Here is a 17,748-nt window from a genome sequence, read left to right on the forward strand (position 1 = left end):
GTCTAGCTTCCACCAGCGCCTCTGGGAGGCACAGTTGCCGGCAGCTCTTTCCTCTCTGTCTTGGACCAACACCAAAGTTTGGCGTCCAAAGACACACACACACACACACACACACACACACACACACACACACACACACACACACCCCGAGGCAGCTTCTTTTCTCTCTGTCTTGGACCAACACCAAAGTTTGGCATCCAAAGACACACACACACACACACACACACACCCCTTGCCCAGGTCAAATGAGAGGACACACACACAAACTAGCTCGGGCCAAATGTGAGGACTACATCTTCCGGATGACATCATTGCCTCTGGCCTGGCCAAAACACCACTGACCACCCAGAAGTGAAAATTTGACTCCGGAGGCGGGAACAGCGAAAGACCAAATGGAAGACAAGAGGCGGGGCCATGTTGGCGACCTAAAGATTCAAGAGCTCTCTAGTGGCGGCTGAAATCAGAGAGGGGTATCAGTCCTGAATATTCATTGGAAAGACTGATGCTGAAGCTGAAACTCCAATACTTTGGCCACCTGATGTGAAGAACTGACTCATTTGAAAAGACCCTGATGCTGGGAAAGATTGAAGGCGGGAGGAGAAGGGGACGACAGAGGATGAGATGGTTGGATAGCATCACCGACTCAGTGCACATGAGTTTGAGTAAACTCCGGCAGTTGGTGATGGACAGGGAGGCCTGGCGTGCTACAGTCCATGGGGTCGCAAAGAGTCGGACACGACTGAGCGACTGAACTGAACTGAACTGAACTGAGCTTCATCAAATCCTAGTTCTTTAAGAGGAAAATACAAAGATAGCTCAAGGGCACTATGATACGGAAGGGAAAGATCAGGGTCATTATCCCCAGGAAAGCTTATTAAAATGCGAATCCTCCAGCTCACGCGAGATCCAATGCGTACGAGTGTCGGGGGAGAGCCCAGAAAGCTGAATTTTTTAACAGGTCCTCACAAGAAATTCTTCCTAAAAAGAGGTTTGAGAAGCATTGATCCAGTCCTAACAGATTTCAGGAAGTCCCCAGCCGCTCCATTTACTCTAGGGCTGATGGGAGAGAAGCCATCGCTAGGATCTAGAACAGCGGCATGCCCCACCCAATCCCCGGGAATTTACAGGCGTTTAAGACCGGAAATGGGATCGCTTCCAAAGCGGCCTCAGGACCGAAGGAGGCCAAGGAAAATCCCAGCCTCTTCCGCGTCAGCATCCTTAGAGACTGAGATCGCTGGGCGAGTGGTGTGGAGCCTGCCGGGAGTTGTAGTCCGCAGCGCGGCCGCGCGCCTGCGCCATGGGCAGCTGCACCCGGTGAGCCTGGGAGAGCCGCGGGCGCTGAGGCGGTGAGTCCCGGAGCGGCCAGAGGGCGTGGCCGTCCCTGGGGCGCGGGCGCGGGGAGCCGGGCTCCCATCTCGCTCGGTCTGAGCTAACCCGCCGCCTCCAGTCCCGATCGGGCGGCGGGCGCGGGAAGGAGCGACAGGCGGAGGGCCCATGTCCGGCCCGGGTCCCCGCCGCCGTCCCCTGCGACCCGCCGGGCCTTCCCGGGCTTCTCCCGGGCGGGGAGCGCAACATCCTCCCCGGGGAGCACGCTGGGGCCGCGCAGCACCGCGGGTACCCGATTTTCAACCCGCTTTTTGGCTTGTCCCCCGATCCTTTTCCCGAGTGCCCTCTCTTTACACCCTTATTCATCCACGGGCCCTGTGGGCCCGAGTTCGCTCAGGAGGGTTTGGGGAGGAGCCATCCGCCCAGGGATGGAGTGAAGTTTTTCTCCGGATGGGCCGACGCGGGGGAAACCCGGAGGGTCAGTTCCCTGGTCGACGTGGTGTAAGGTTTGGGACCATCGGGGGAGGGCTGCCCAGCTGCGAGGCTGGAGCACGTTCAAGGCATGTCCCTGGATGCCCCCCAGAGACATTTAGGTGCCTTGGCAGGGTGGAGGTGAAATAGAAGCTTCCTAGGAAATGACCTTTCCTGAGTGCTTCCTCTGTGCCAAGCATACTGCTGTTCCCTGCAGTGGGCTCTGCCGAGGGAACTTCTAGGAAAGAGATGCTGTGATTATCGCATGTTGACGACAGAAGCCCTGGGTGTCAGCATCACACGGCTAGCAGGTTATCACTAGATGGGTCTAGTCACTAGACGCCAAAACCCAGACTACCATCAAGATAAAGGTGAGATGGGGACTGTGTCCATTTGGGATGACTGGCTGGAATCATGAGTATTTTTTCCTTGTCCCACTTCAAGAAGGAGGAGTCCCCGAAAATACAGGCTGAGAAGAGCCACAGTGCCCGGGTGGGTACTAGGGTTGACATCTGAGGAGACATGGATGTGAGGACCTCTGTGACCTCAGAGATCGCACTGAAAACATTTGGATGTTTTTAGACTTTAGTATTTTGAGAAGGCAATGGCAACCCACTCCAGTACTCTTGCCTGGAGAATCCCAGGGACGGAGGAGCCTGGTGGGCTGCCATCTCTGGAGTCGCACAGAGTCAGACACAACTGAAGGGACTTAGCAGCAGCAGCAGCAGACTTTAGCATTGCAGTAGTAGGTCGATTCATCCTCGCCACTCCCCTCTGGCATTTACCATGTGACTTGGAGCAAGTTATTCAGTCCTCCTCATCCTTACCTCAGTCTCTCACCTGTGTTCAGGACACGGTACTAGAGCCCACTTCCTGATGTTGGGTAAGGGCTAAATGAACCAATATATGTGGGAGGTGTAGAACAGTTCCTGGCACAAGGCGTGAGAAATGTCCTTGGTTATTAATGCAGACCTGATTTCTGCTGGCCTGCCCTGTTGCCATGTATTTTTCTCATGAGAAAGTCACTTAGAATGCTGTTTCAGGGTGAGGGTCATGGTGATGTTAGCTGAACTACAGGTGACCCCTAGCGGGGAGGAATAAGGGATTGGTGGTTTACTGTCTTTGCAAGGCATGATTCTAGCTAAGATCCCCATGGTTGAAGATGACTAAAGGCTCCTCAAAGGTAGATGAACTTTTAGGGTTCTTCACCATTGTAAATATTGCTTGCCATTTCTTCTGTGGCCTAGCTGTATTCAAAACCACAAGACAGTGGGAATTAGGTTGGAAGTGGGTTCAGAAGTGGCTAAATCTGTAGGGGTTGGTTTAATGGAAGGGTTTCTTTGCTTTAGGTCCATGGAATCCTAGAGCAGAGCTGTCCAATGGAACTTTCTGCAGAGATGTCTCTCCTTTTTTGAAAAGATTTTTATTGGGGTATAGTTGATTTACAGTGTTGTGTTAGTTTCAGGTGTACAGCAAAATGGATCAGTTATACTAGGCCATTACAGGGTATTGAGTAGAGTTCCCTGTACAGTAGGTACTTATTAGTTATCTGTTCTGTACATAGTAGTGTGTATGTCAATCCCAATCTTCCAATTTATCCCTCCCCTCCTTACCCCCTCATAACCATAAGTTTACTTTCTACATCTATAACTTTTTGTTTTGTTGATAAGTCATTTGCATCATTTTTTAAGATTCCGCACATTTGATATCATATGATATTTGTCTTTCTGTGTCTGACTTACTTCACTCAGTATGACAATCTGCAGATCCATACATATTGCTGCAAATGGCAATACATCCTTTTTATGGCTAAGTAATATTCCATTGCATATATGTACCACACAGAGATGTTACTTGAGCACTTGAAATGTTGCTCAAGTATGAATGAGAAATTGAATTTTTAGTTTAATTAATTTAAACATCCATGTAGGCCTGCTTTTTTCTATTGAAAGTGAAAGCGTGAAAGTCACTCAGTCGTGTCCGACTGTTTGCAACCCCATGGATTATACAGTCCATGGAATTCTCCAGGCAAGAATACTGGAGTGGGTAACCTTTCCCTTCTCCAGGGGATCTTCTCAACCCAGGGATCGAACCCAGATCTCTCACATTGTAGGCAGATTCTTTACCAGCTGAGCCACAAGGGAAGCCCAAGAATACTGGAGTGGGTAGCCTATCCTTTCTCCATTGGATCTTCCCGACACAGGAATTGAACCGGGGTTTCTGGCATTGTGGGTGGATTCTTTACCAACTGAGCTATCAGGGAAGCCCACTTTTTCTGTTGAGGTGTGGTTAATTTACAGTGTTGTGTTATAGGATATTACAAAATATTGAGTATAATTCCCTGTGCTATACAGTAAGTCCTTGTTGTTTACCTATTTTATATATAGTAATGTGTATATGTTAATCCCAAACTCCTAATTTATCTCTCCCCCCAACTCACATGGGACTATTGAATACCAGATTGGAGAGTACATTTCTAGAGAATCCATAGATGGTCTTGAAGATTTTGTAGCCTTATTGAAATTAAATGCAGCATTTCATGTGGTGTTTATTTTTCTAGAAGAGAGTTCATGGCTTTCATCAGATTCTCAATCTCCCCCGCCCCTCAAGACTGATTTGCTTCCTTAGGGCTTTGGAGAAAAGTAAGCAAGTTAAGGGAGGTAAATCTGCTCTCTGGTAACCACTACTGTTTCTCTTTTCTCATTTTGTCCCGACCTCAACGTATACATAGGTGGCTCCCCCCGGAGGATAACAGAAGTAAAGAAATTTGAATCTGCCACTTCAAGTTCCATATAAATTGCACATTGCTGGAAAAGGGCGATGGCTGTGGCCCTGGGTTGTGCAATCCAGGCCTCCTTGAATCAGGGCTCGGTATTTCAAGAGTATGATACTGACTGTGAGGTCTTCCGCCAGCGCTTCCGGCAGTTCCAGTACAAAGAAGCAGCTGGGCCTCATGAAGCTTTCAACAAACTCTGGGAGCTCTGCTGTCAATGGCTGAAGCCAAAGATGCGTTCTAAGGAGCAAATCTTGGAGCTGCTGGTGTTGGAGCAATTCCTAACGATTCTCCCCACAGAGATAGAGACTTGGGTGAGGGAACATTGCCCAGAGAACAGAGAAAGAGTTGTTTCACTGATAGAAGACTTACAGAGAGAACTTGAGATACCAGAGCAGCAGGTGAGAAAAGAGGTTGGGATCTTAGTAATTAGACCCAAAGAAGTAGCAAGGCAGCTGGGACTGGATCAGACCTTCTGACTGGTACCACAGGATTTCCCTGCTGGAGCTTTCCAATTTTTCCTTCTACTGGAATCAGCATAGGTTCCAGACAGTCTCAACTATTAAACCCAACTCCACTTCTATAACAAATATTTGATAATGTCCCCTTTACTATCCTAAAATGAAATTTATGAATAATATAAATTACATATACAAAATTAGGGAAAAAAATCAACATAATAAGTGCCCTGTGGGCCAAATATTACACAAAGCCTATTTTTATACAACCCACGAAATAGTCATGGTTATTACCTTTTAGAAGGATGGTTAAAAAAAGAAGAGACAACAAACCAGTACTCCAGTACTACCCACAAAGCCTAAAATATTTACTGTCTGTCTCTTTACAAGAAAATATTACCAACCCTGAGTTGAGTAGAGTTTAGAAGGAATATAAAGGAAAAGGATTGTGATTTCTTATGAAATCACATTTCATTGTGCATTTCATTGTGCATGTATTTGAGCTTGACTACACCAAAACTTTAGGGAGTTGTCATTTGCTTGAATCTATGCATAGATACACTGGGAATGTGACAGCCAGAACTTCTGAGTGATATGGTACACTCAAACATTATGAGTGGTGTTGCTGCTGGTCATATGATTTCTCAAGATGATAAACAACTCTTGGTCAATTGGAACAATAAGTAGTATAGTCTTTCTCTGATTGCCAAAGTAATGGTTTTCTAGAAAATCCAAGTCATGCTAAAATATGCAAAAATATTTTGTGTTTATATAACCAACAGGGTGAGATCCTTGACAGGTTCTTTTTACCTATGTGAGTGTTTGAGGGAACATTCCTGAATGGTTTGGGAAGTGGAACAGTTCTTCCCTGTGAATTATATAGACTCCCATCTCTGGTTTAGTAAATTCTGATAGCCACCACCTACCATCCTAGGCAAAATGCCCCATAGAAGTGGTGGCATTAGTCTCTGTTCAGAACCATTGAGTGAAACCCATAGCTGAGCAGAGGCAGAATCTTTGGGAGAAGGCAGGAAGTACTTGTGGGTGGGCATTAGGGGCACTCCAGCAAGGAGTGTCGATGGGGCTCTGTAGTTAGCCTGCCTGAGCAGGAGTCATCCAAGGTTCCCTGCCCCCTAGGATAGGATGAATTTGTGGTTTCCCTTTCTCTGTCTTTCTGGTTTAGCTTACCATATAAGATTTTATCTTTGTATGGTCTAATCATGCACCACCCAGCACAGCAGCCAATAGCCAAGTGTGGCTCTTAAGCACTTGCAATGTGCCTATTCCAAATTGAAATATGCTATAAGTATAACATACACAGCACATTCTGAAAACTTAATATGAAACAAGAGAAGGTGAAATATCTCACAGCTGTTTATATCGATTACATTCTGAAATTATGATATTTTAGATATATTGGGTTAAATACTGTATATTGTTAAATTAATTTTATTTCCTTTTTTGTTTCATATGGCCTCTGGTAAATTTAAGAGGACATGGGTAGCTTGCATTATATTGCTACTGGGCAGGGTTGGTCTGGACTTTTAGTGATGGTTCTGGCATTTCCTCCAGCTGGATAGGCAGGAAATGCTCTTGGAAGAACTGGCACCAGTGGGAATGGCACACATACCACCAAACATCCACCTGGAGTCACCCCCACTCCAAGTAATGGGACCTGCCCCGGAAGTCCCAGTGGCAGAGGCGTGGATCCCACAAGCCGGGCCGCAGGAGCTGAGCTTCAGTGCTGCTGGGGAAGGCCAGCCCTTTCTCGACCCTGGTAAGGCAAGGGTTTGCTTTCCTTTCTTTGGTTTCTGTTTTGAGAGCTCAAGAGCTCTCTAGGGTTGGGGAATGCCTGATGGAAATGGGCCGCTCTGATCAAGAGTAGAAGGAGGAAATATCTTTCTGGGAATAGCTGGTCACAAAGCACCTTAGATTGAGTGGGATTGAAAATCCCTTAAGCTAATGACCCTGCTCAGGAAGCCTATTTTTCTCTTTTCAATTTTTTTTAATCATGATAAAATACCCACAACCTAACATTTACAACCTCAACCATTTTCATGTGTACAGGTCAGAGGTATTAAATACATTTGTAATTTTGTGGAGCCATTCCCAACATCCATCTCCATAACTGTTTTCATCTTATAAAATTGAAACTCTATACCCATTTACACAGCATCTCATTTCTACATTCCACACTCTGCCCCCCACCCCATCACCAGATCCTGGTTACCACCATTCAACTTTCTGTTCTAATGAATTTGACTACTTTGTGTACCTCATGTAAAATAATGCAGTGTTTGTCTTTTCATGACTGGCTTATTTCACTTAGCACAATGTCCTCAGGGTTCATTCATGCTGTAGCATATGTCAGAATTTCCATCCCTTTAAAGGCTGAATAATAATCCCTTGTATGTATATATCACATTTAGCTTATCCATTTTCCATAAATGTGTACTTGGGTTGCTTCTGTATTTTCAGTTCAGTTCAGTCGCTCAGTCGTGTCTGACTCTTTGCGACCTCATGGACTGCAGCATGCCAGGCTTCCTGTCCTTCACCATCTTTCAGAACTTGCTCAAACTCATGTCCATTGATTCAGTGATGCCATCCAACCATCTCATTCTCTGTTGTTCCCTTCTCCTCCTGCCTTGAATCTTTCCCAGCATCAGGGTTTTTCTAATGAGTCGGCTCTTCGCATCAGGTGGCCAAAGTATTGGAGCTTCAGCTTCAGCATCAGTGCTTCCAATGAATATTCAGGATTGATTTCCTTTAGGAGTGACTGGTTTGATCTCTTTGCAGTCCAAGGGACTCTCAAGAGTCTTCTCCAACACCGCAGTTCAAAATCATCACCTCTTTAGTGCTCAGCTTTCTTTATGGTCCAACTCTCACATCCATACATGACTCCTGAAAAAACCATAGCTCTGACTATATGGGCCTTTGTTGGCAAAGTAATGTCTGCTTTTTAAGATGCTGTCTAGGTTTGTCATAGCTTTTCTTCCAAGGAGCACGTGTCTTTTAATTTCATGGCTGCAGTCACTAGACGATGGGAACTCAGGTCAGAAGGGTGGGGGACGGGTCAAGGGGAATGGTTAGTGGCCTCCACTGACATGGGATTTGAGCATAGGTTGGGAAATACAAACTGGTGATAGTGTCAGAAGCAGTACTCTGAGAGTCCAGGAAGAGGAGACTGAATGCACCAGAGGCATAAGGATCTGTGTGTTACGCAGGATAATGGAGGTGGGTAGGGGTGGAGTTGGTATATAATTAAAAATTGCAGGAAGTTAACATTCAGGAAGAAGCTCAAGTTTGAGCACACATTTCCTGTCTGCATCCAGGGTATGGTGTAAGGTGTAAAGTTAGGTTATTGAGATTTTTCTTCCTTTTTAATATAGGCATTCATAGCTATAAATTTCCCTCTAACTAAGCACTGGTTTTACCTCCCAAAGTTTTCATTTTCATTTACCTCAGAATATTTCTAATCTCCCTTTTGATTTCTTCTTTGACTGATGGGTTACTTAGGAATGTGTTGTTCAGTTTCTTTATATTTGTGATGTTTCCAATTTTTTTTCTGTTACTTATTTATAATGTCATTTTAGTGGGGGAATGTAGTTTGTAATTGTGATCCTTTAACATTTTTGAACATTTGTTTTGTGGTGTAGCATCTCAACTGTCCTGTAGAATTTTCTCTGCACCTAAGAAGCATGTATATTCTGCTGTTGCTCGCTGTGGAGTGTTGTCTGTAAATGTCTGTGATGTTTAGTTGGTCTGTGGTATTTTTAAGTCTTCTATTGTTGCTATTCTGCCTAAGTTTTCTATCTAGTAGTGCAAAGAGGTATTGAAGTCCACAACTATTGTTATCAATTGTCTATTTCTTTTTACATTTTTTTCTTCATATATTTTGCACTGTGTTATTTAAGTGCACATATGATTATAATTGTTGCATCTTCCTAGTGGATTGATCCTTTTATCATTATGAAGTGATTCTCTTGTTCTACTGTCTATTTTGTCTGATATTAATATAATCATTCCGGCTGTCTTATGGTTACTTGCTGCTTGCATGACATATCTTCTTCTGTTCCTTTACATTCAATCTGTTTGTATCTTTGAATCTAAAGTGTGTTTCCTTGGACAGCATATAGTTGGATTTTTAAAAATCCAGTCTGACAATCTCTGCCTTTTGATTGAGTTGTTTAATTCATACCATTTAGTCTTATCTTTGATTGGTTGGGTTTATATCTGCTATTTTGAGTTTTCATTTTTGGATATATTTCATCTTTTTTGTCCCTCTGTCTGTCATCTACTGCTTTCTTTGACACCAAGTAAATATTTTAAATGTAACATTTTACTGACTTTAATGAATTTTCACAATTTTTAAAGTTATTTCCTTAGTGGTTACTCTAGTTAACATGTACATCTTGACTTATAATCAGCTTCAGATATATATTGACTTAATGTCAGTGAGATGGAGAAATATTTCTTGTATGTAACTATTCCATTTTACCCCTTCTATTAAAAATAGATGTTTCTTAATTTTCTAGACTTTAAATGTTTCTTGTATTATTTTTAATAATTGTCACCAGTTAAACTGGGAAATAGATCTATAGAGCTCCTCATGGTATCATACTTGAAGTCTGTCTCCCTTCCTGCATTGAGGTTATACATCAGTATTTCACACGTAGGCCTTTGCTACTCTCTCTGCTTATTTCAAGTTTCAGTTTGCTTCCATTTTTAATATATAATGACAGCTTTCCTTTGACCCGTGACCTCCAGTTTATTTGACCTTGGTCTCATTGCCCTGTCATCCTATTCTTAGCTTTGAAACCCAAACAAAAACAATATAGTGAATTTAAACAGAATTTTATGTGAAGCACATTTTTGTTTCTTAATCTTAAAAGATCTTTTTTTCCATGAAAATATAAAATAAGATATTTTAGTCAACTTCCTATGTTTTGATATAATGGTTAAAATTCATCAAATTAACCTGCTAATGTTATTTTAATGGTGCTAATATTTAAACATCGTGCTGCATTTCTATCTCAAGTGAGCTACTTCCACCCCACACTTGATGACGGACCAGTTAACTTGGGCAGAGCAGAGAAGGTGAGGAAGGGGTGTGGAGAGAGACTGTGAGCCAGAGAGACTCTCAGTAAGGAGAGGGTAATAGGCCACAGTGGGGGCGGGCACTGAATGGAGAAATTTCTTTGGTTGTCCTTAACCTGACAGTGAGAAACACTCTTTAATGGTTACTTGGGGGTAATTTCAGGAGAATCAGTCCACTTCCAGATTTCAGCTGAAGCAAACAAAAACTGCTTTTCTGGTTGTCAGCCCAGTCAGTTTCCATTACAATTTGGAAATCTCAATTGAAATTATTCCAATAAGCAGTTGCATAACTTCTGGCTTTACCTCTCTCTCTTCACATAGTACTCAATATCAGCATTTCTCAGTTTCAATGCCAACTTTATGGAGATTTATTTCATATTTTGGTTCTAACCTAGGGTCTTCCCTGGTGGCTCAGTTGGTAAAGAGTCTGTCCACAGTGCAGGAGACCTGGGTTCAATCCCTGGGTCGAGAAGATCCCCTGGAGAAGGAAATGGCAACCCACTCCAGTATTCTTGCCTGGAAGATTCCATGGACAGAAGAGCCTGGTGGGCTACAGTCCATGGGGTCACAAAGGGTCAGACACAACTGAGTGACTAACACTTTCACTTCACTTTCTTGGCTCTAACCCAGATAAATCTATTATCAAAATAAAGTACCAATTTAGTGTATTGATTTCAGCACAGAATTGATTCACTCCCCTTCCATAGGTTAGAGGAAGAGTGCCTTAAGTTGAACGCAAAAGGTTGTTCTCTCATTTTTTGCTTTTATCTTTAAAAAAAAAAAAAAAAGACTCTTGCAAGAGATTCCAGGTGATGTAATAGTAATTGAGGAGGAAGTGAATATTAAGCAGCCACATGTCCAAGATATCAGGCTAAACTCTGTAAAAACCTTTGATGACTCAAACTATTATGCTTTTCATCTTTCTTCTGGCAAGGATACCCAATACCAAAACTTGACGTGAGCTTTCCATTGGAGCATAGAGAAGAGGCATGGGTGAAGGAACTGCAAGATTCCAAAGAAATTAAGCAATTACTTGATTCCAAGTTAGGTAAGTAATTGTTCATTGATACCACACAAGAAAGAAAAGAAAAAAATCAACCTTGATCAGGGTAAAGAGTTTTGGATTCTACTAAGGAACATCTCTTATTTCTATGAATGGTTTAATATAAACTCTTCATTTTCCCTCATGTTCTTTTCCATGTGGGACATGGTGAGATCTGTATTCTGTTTCTTCTCTCAGGTTTTGAGATTGGAATAGAAAATGAAGAAGATACTTCAGAAAAACAGAAAAAACTGGAGAATATGTATCCATTTATTGTTACTTTAGAGGGGAATGCTCTTCATGGCCCCATTTTGCAAAAAGACTATGTACAGCTAGAAAATCAATGGGAAACCCCTCCAGAGGATTTACAGAGAGATTTAACAAAACTTGTAGAGCATCAGAACCCCTCAGCAGGAGAGAAACCTGAGAACTCCAACTTAGAAGAACCTCTCAACCCAAGACCCCATAAGAAGAAGAGTCCGGGTGACAAACCTCACCGATGTTCTCAGTGTGGGAAATGTTTTGCTCGAAAGTCACAACTTACAGGGCACCAGAGAATTCATTCAGGAGAGGAACCTCATAAGTGCCCTGAATGTGGAAAGAGATTCCTCCGTAGTTCAGACCTTTACAGACACCAGCGACTTCACACAGGGGAGAGACCCTATGAATGCACTGTGTGTAAAAAGCGATTCACTCGGCGTTCACACCTTATAGGGCACCAGAGAACCCATTCCGAAGAAGAAACATATAAATGTCTTGAGTGTGGGAAAAGCTTTTGTCATGGATCAAGTCTTAAAAGACATCTGAAAACTCATTCGGGTGAGAAACCTCATAGATGTCATAATTGTGGGAAGAGTTTTAGTAGGCTGACAGCTCTTACTTTGCACCAGAGAACACACACTGAAGAGAGACCTTTTAAATGTAATTACTGTGGGAAAAGCTTTAGACAGAGACCAAGCCTTGTTATTCATTTAAGAATTCATACAGGGGAGAAGCCATACAAGTGTAGTCATTGTTCTAAAAGCTTCAGACAGAGAGCAGGCCTTATTATGCACCAAGTCACTCACTTTAGAGGACTTCTTTAAGGATTGTTAAAGGAAACAAATCCTACAGAGATTGATAACTAACCCCAACACAAAATCTTAAACATGCAACAGCCTGTTTGTCTTGGAAGAATTCGTTTGAGCTTGTAAGAAAAGAAAAGCTTTTTTTTTCTACTTTAAAAACCCATCTTCCAAGTTATATGAATTCTAGAGTATCTACCTACTCTTGCAGTTTTCATAGATTTGATTTATTCTGTCTCTGCAACTCATTTTTTATTACATTGACAATTTTTGTGAACCAAGTCAACCATATCGTAAATGTCAGCATAAAAATAATGGCAAGCCTTTTCAGGGTAGGGTCAACATAATGGATTATCATATTTATCTGGCATATCTATTACAGTATTACCATAATTATTCTGCTGTCATTATTAAAGGTGATTATATTAGTTTAAAACTTTATATGTGTCCCAGGTGGCAACAAAGGAGACAGTGTATTTTATGAAATAATAAAAATATGTTAGGAACACATGGATGAAGAGGATTTCATTTGCCTGCTATGAACTGGGTTCTTTCCATTGAAAATTTTGTCTTTGAAGAAATTAGAATTTTAATCTTTACTTTTGAATTTTGCAAAGTTGACTAATCTGCTTAGTTGGCAGTCTGGGGTGATGCTGCTCAGAGCTGAGTATTGGTTTGATGATTTATTTTGTTCCCAGGATAAGTCAACTCTTTGTGGAAGAACCCATTTGCCAGTTGAAGTCATACAAGTAGACTCTAATTTAATTTACACTGACTGAGGAACCAGTATCCATTGCTTTTCACTCTCTTTTGCTATTCAACTGTGTCTCTCTCAGTGCTTTAAACTTTTATCCATTCTTTAATTCAGTGTCTCCCTAAGTGTGTGTCATAGAACACCTATTTCTATAAGATAGTTTGCAAATAAGTTTGGGAATCCCTTCCTGCTGTTTCTGCTTTGTAGATTCACAGTGCACATCAGCCTATGAGGATTCTGAGAGGTCCTCTCATGAAGGTGGAAAAAGTACCTCTTTTGGCTCAGTGTTTTGCAATCCTGTTTGACCCCAGAACCCGTTTTCATGTATACCCAATAATAACCCACAGAGCTCTTATTCTGCAAATATTCTTGGAACACACTGCCTTTAACACATATTTCTATAGCTATCTGTATAGCCTGATTGTTCCCAAGCCTAGCTATTTCCAGTTGCTTCAAGTGTGTTATGAAAAAAGTCTTTACACTTATTTTTTTAATGTAACATACACACATCATTTAAGGAGGATCAGTAATTCAGATATTTATGTGTTGCTCAGTGATTTGTAACCTCTTTGAATTTTGCTTATAATCTCACACACACATTGCTACTTATATAAATGTTCTCATATACTAGTGGTTATGACTCAAGTTCCTGTAGCAAAGGAAGAACTCTCTTTGTCAGTTAAAGCTGTTAATACATGAAAATATTCATTCAGCCTTGTTCCTTGTTAAAAAATACAAGCAATAGGACATTCAAGTATTTTCCTTTGTGAGGATACCAGTCATCCTTTCCTTAAACTAGAATTAGGGAAAGTATATTTTTTTCTATTCCATTAAAGTTCTTGCAACTGATATTTAATACAAGCATTGTGGGGATATGTACTATGTGCCTAACTAGTCCTGTTCTAGGCTTAATGGAAACTATTAAAAATTAATTCATAAAGAGTTTATAATATCTTTAGTTAAACAAGAGTTGGGAAACAAATGGCCAGCAGTGCAAGAGAGTTTGTAGTTAAGTGTCAGTTCATACCAAGTACTAGAGCCAGGATGTGTCCTTCATTTTTGTCATCCAGGTCCTAGTATGATGCTGCTATAAGTTTGGGGATAAAATTGAGATCCCAGTAGCAATAAACATGGAACAGGGGAGGAGTCTGAATGTAGAGGTAAATAATACTGAATGTAATGGCTTCTCTTTTCTCTCTTGTGGAATTGCATTCAAACCAGGACAGTGCCTTAGAATGGATGAGCCCAACTGCTCTGTATCTATGCAATATTTTAATAAAGTGAAAACGTATGTGCTCTTCCTGCTTTGATCACATTAACTAATTGTTTGAACTTAGAGATGCTTCCCTGAGCAGTGGCAACAAGCACCACAATGGCCTCCTGCCCTGACTTCAGTTGGAATCTTTATTCTCTGCAACCATGGGTTTATGTATCAGTTTTAGCATGTAATGCAATCAATTTTAGCTAGTAGAGTTAGTTGCAGTCGTAAAAGGAGCTGTATCATCTACATCATGAACACACATGACTGGATTTTATAGGGTAGAGAACATCTATTCTTTATCTCTTTGTCATAGTATCCTGTGTACAATAAGCACTAACAAATATTTGTGGCATTGGATCAAGTATTACATGAAGTAGTTCTTAGAAACATGTCATAGTTAGAACATGGTATGGATGTGCCTAATTATATTTCTGAGCATTTCGAATAGGGCAAAATATAGTACCTGGCTCCTAAGTATTATGAAGGGCAAGACATAGTACCCAACTCCTAAGTACTATGAAGATGAAATATATTTTGTTCAGGCCGTGCACAGTGTACACTTGCAATAAATATCCAGCATATTGTATCTTAAGTATTTGTTGTTTAATGATAAAAGCATTTTAAGGCTATGAATTTTCCTTTAAATATGGCTTTGGTCACATTCCATACATTTTATATATAATGCTTGTATTAGCCAGGATTCTCCAGAGAAATAGGGAAGATGGATAGATAGAAATGTATACATAAAATTTGTATATACGTAATATATATTTTTATATATAATTAGATTTATTATAGAAATTCACCCATATGTCCCATAATCTGCCATCTGCAAGCAGATGAAAAAGGAAAGCTGGTGGTGTAATCCAGTCCAGGTATGAAGATGTAAGAACCAAGGGAGCCAATGGTTTATCTCTCAGTCCAAAGCCAAAAGCCTGAGAATGGAGATGGGGGGTGGGAGGCAAGGCAAGGGGAGCTGCAGGTGTAGGTCCCTGAGTCTGAAAGCCAGAAAAGCAGGAGCTCCAATGTTCAAGGGCAGGAAAAGATGGACATTCCAGCTGAAGAGGGGATTCACCCTTCCTCTGCCTTTTTGTTCTATTCAGGCCCTCAACAGATTGGATGATGCCTACACACATCAATGAAGGTGGAACTCTACTCAGTTCACTGAATGAGTGCAAATCTTTTCTGAAAATACTCACAGACATGCCCAGGAATCATGTTGTACCAGCAATCTGGGCATCCTTCAGTTCAGCCAAATTGCACATAAAATTAACCATCACCATGTTATTATTGATGATTTCAAAGTTATTATCACAGTTTTCATTATAATTTCTCTTTGACCCAAGAACTGTACAGCATTGCTATTTTCCTCTTAATTTTGGCTTTCCTGCACTGTGATTAGAAAATGAGGTTCACTTTATTTCCACTTTTAAAGTTCATTTAGGTTTTTTTAAAGACACATATTTAATAAAATTTGCAAAGTGTCCTTAGACCCTAGAGAATCCGGATTCTCTTCATTCTTTTCTAGTCCTCTGTAGCAGATATGGAACAGATGAGAAGACAACTCATCTCCTAGTCTTTCCTCAGGATTAATAATCAGTTTACTCAATCCCCTAATTCTGGAATTTTAACTACTGGTATTGAGGAGTGATGTATAAGTTAGTCTCTATCTAGCCTTTTCCAGGTTGCATTGTCAGACAGGACTTCTCAGAGGTCTAGCATGACCTAAGTTCACATTTTTTAAGGATTAACAGGTATTAAAATATTACATATCCTTCCTCTGAGTGAGTGAAATCCATTACAATCCCCAACATGATACAAAAACAATATTTTATCTCCAACGAGTACCTGGAAACATGATTTATATATTAGAGAACCACTTTACATTCAAAAGATATATAACTCCTGAGTCACTGAAGAATTCCCCTAGAAGTTTATTACAAATAAACAATGTTAGTAGTCTGTGTGGATTGTATAGAACAACTTACTGCTGCACTGAGAGTTTTCTTTCAACTTGATGATAATGAGTCTGTCCATGGTCTTCTCTCTCTTGCATACTCCTACTGCTATCTTCACCTTTCAGTGTGGCCTTCACTTTGAAGTGCTTAGTACTAAAGGGGATGTTATCAAACTCGTTTGGCTGGTCACTGCTCAAAAAGTCAATATTCGAGAGACAAGTGTTGGTTGGAAAGGAAAAGTTGCTTTCATCAGGAAACCAGCTTCCCAGAGTGAGGGTGGATTCATATTCCAAAATCAACTCCAAATTCAGCTTGGACATGAAAATTTTTAAAGGGATAAAGGGGAAACAATCTCAGTTAATCATTAGGGTAGGGGGATTGGATTGTGTCATTTTTCTGTTGTGTGCAGATCTGCTGATTCATGCCCTTCCTTTGAATGCTATCTTGCCCACATGGTCCGCCTGCAGATTTGCGAAGGGGGATACTAGGGGTAGAAAGTCAGTCATTCCTCAACTATTTATTTCTTCATTCTTACTCCTTATAATCCGGGAAGGGACTCGCCAAGTTAGGGAAGGCATTGCGTACATTCAGTAGAGCATAAGTCAGGAGTTAGGTTACATTTTACCCAGTGATCTCATTTTTCTAATTAAGTTCTGAGGGGAGACAGAAAAGGGGCAAAAGGGCTGCTTACAAGAAGACTGTGCAGGATGGATAATATTCTGTACTTCACACCACACTTTACAGTCCTTAAACTTCTTGCTTCTTCATACTCCCTTTGAAAATAGCATTGTAAATTATCTATGCTTCAATTAAAAAAAAAAGAAGCATGAAGATGACCACTGGAGTAAGCTTATCTTTTAGCATATATATGGCCACAAGATGATGATGAATGCTGATAGAAGGCAATTATTCATTTCTCTGACTCCTATGTAAACTGACCCAGAATGGATGCTTCTAGAGAATTCAAAAGCATGAAACAGAGAAACTACACCACCCTTCTTCATGCAACTTCAAGCTTATCCTTCAATTCCAGCTGCAGAAGAACTAAAGAAGTTAAACTCTTTCTGTTGTGTCTGCAGCATGAATGTGGCAACTTCAAAGGAGTATACTGCAGTATGAGACTAGATTCCCACTGCAGTAAGGGCAAGTTTCAGTGTAAGACAACCAGCATGATGATGCCAGCTGTAAAATGTGTAAGTTCAGTGTCCTAAACAACAAGCTAACAAGAAGAGTGATGGCTCCTGGAATACAGTCACTGGTCAATGTAGACAGTAAACATCATGTTGACCACTTGTGTAAGGATAATGTTCAGTTCAGTTCAGTTCAGTCACTCAGTCGTGTCTGACTCTTTGCAATCCCATGAATCGCAGCACGCCAGGCCTACCTGTTCATCACCATCTCCCGGAGTTCACTCAGACTCACGTCCATCGAGTCAGTGATGCCATCCAGCCATCTCATCCTCTGTCGTCCCCTTCTCCTCCTGCCCCCAATCCCTCCCAGCATCAGAGTCTTTTCCAATGAGTCAACTCTTCTCATGAGGTGGC

At 41.4% G+C, this 17,748-nt stretch overlaps 1 protein-coding gene across 1 annotated transcript; it reads left to right on the top strand.

The window, feature by feature from the left end:
* Nucleotides 1–1,251: 1,251 nt before the first annotated feature.
* On the top strand, nt 1,252–12,763 carry ZNF449 (zinc finger protein 449). The gene is made up of 5 exons (XM_068962029.1): nt 1,252–1,346; nt 4,529–4,971; nt 6,601–6,805; nt 11,060–11,173; nt 11,366–12,763. The coding sequence occupies exons 2-5, from the start codon at nt 4,618–4,620 to the stop codon at nt 12,250–12,252; spliced, it is 1,560 nt and encodes a 519-aa protein (XP_068818130.1). The 5' UTR covers nt 1,252–1,346; nt 4,529–4,617; the 3' UTR covers nt 12,253–12,763.
* The last annotated feature ends 4,985 nt before the right edge of the window (nt 12,764–17,748 follow it).

The sequence above is a fragment of the Capricornis sumatraensis genome, chromosome X, assembly GCF_032405125.1.
Source record: "Capricornis sumatraensis isolate serow.1 chromosome X, serow.2, whole genome shotgun sequence".
Taxonomy (NCBI): Eukaryota; Metazoa; Chordata; class Mammalia; order Artiodactyla; family Bovidae; genus Capricornis; species Capricornis sumatraensis.

Coding starts and splice junctions, on each gene's coding strand:
- ZNF449 (XM_068962029.1), top strand. CDS start 4,618: ATGGCTGTGGCCCTGGGTTGTGCAATCCAGGCCTCCTTGAATCAGGGC. Junction 4,972..6,600: donor TTGAGATACCAGAGCAGCAG/GTGAGAAAAGAG, acceptor CATTTCCTCCAG/CTGGATAGGCAGGAAATGCT. Junction 11,174..11,365: donor ATTACTTGATTCCAAGTTAG/GTAAGTAATTGT, acceptor TTCTTCTCTCAG/GTTTTGAGATTGGAATAGAA.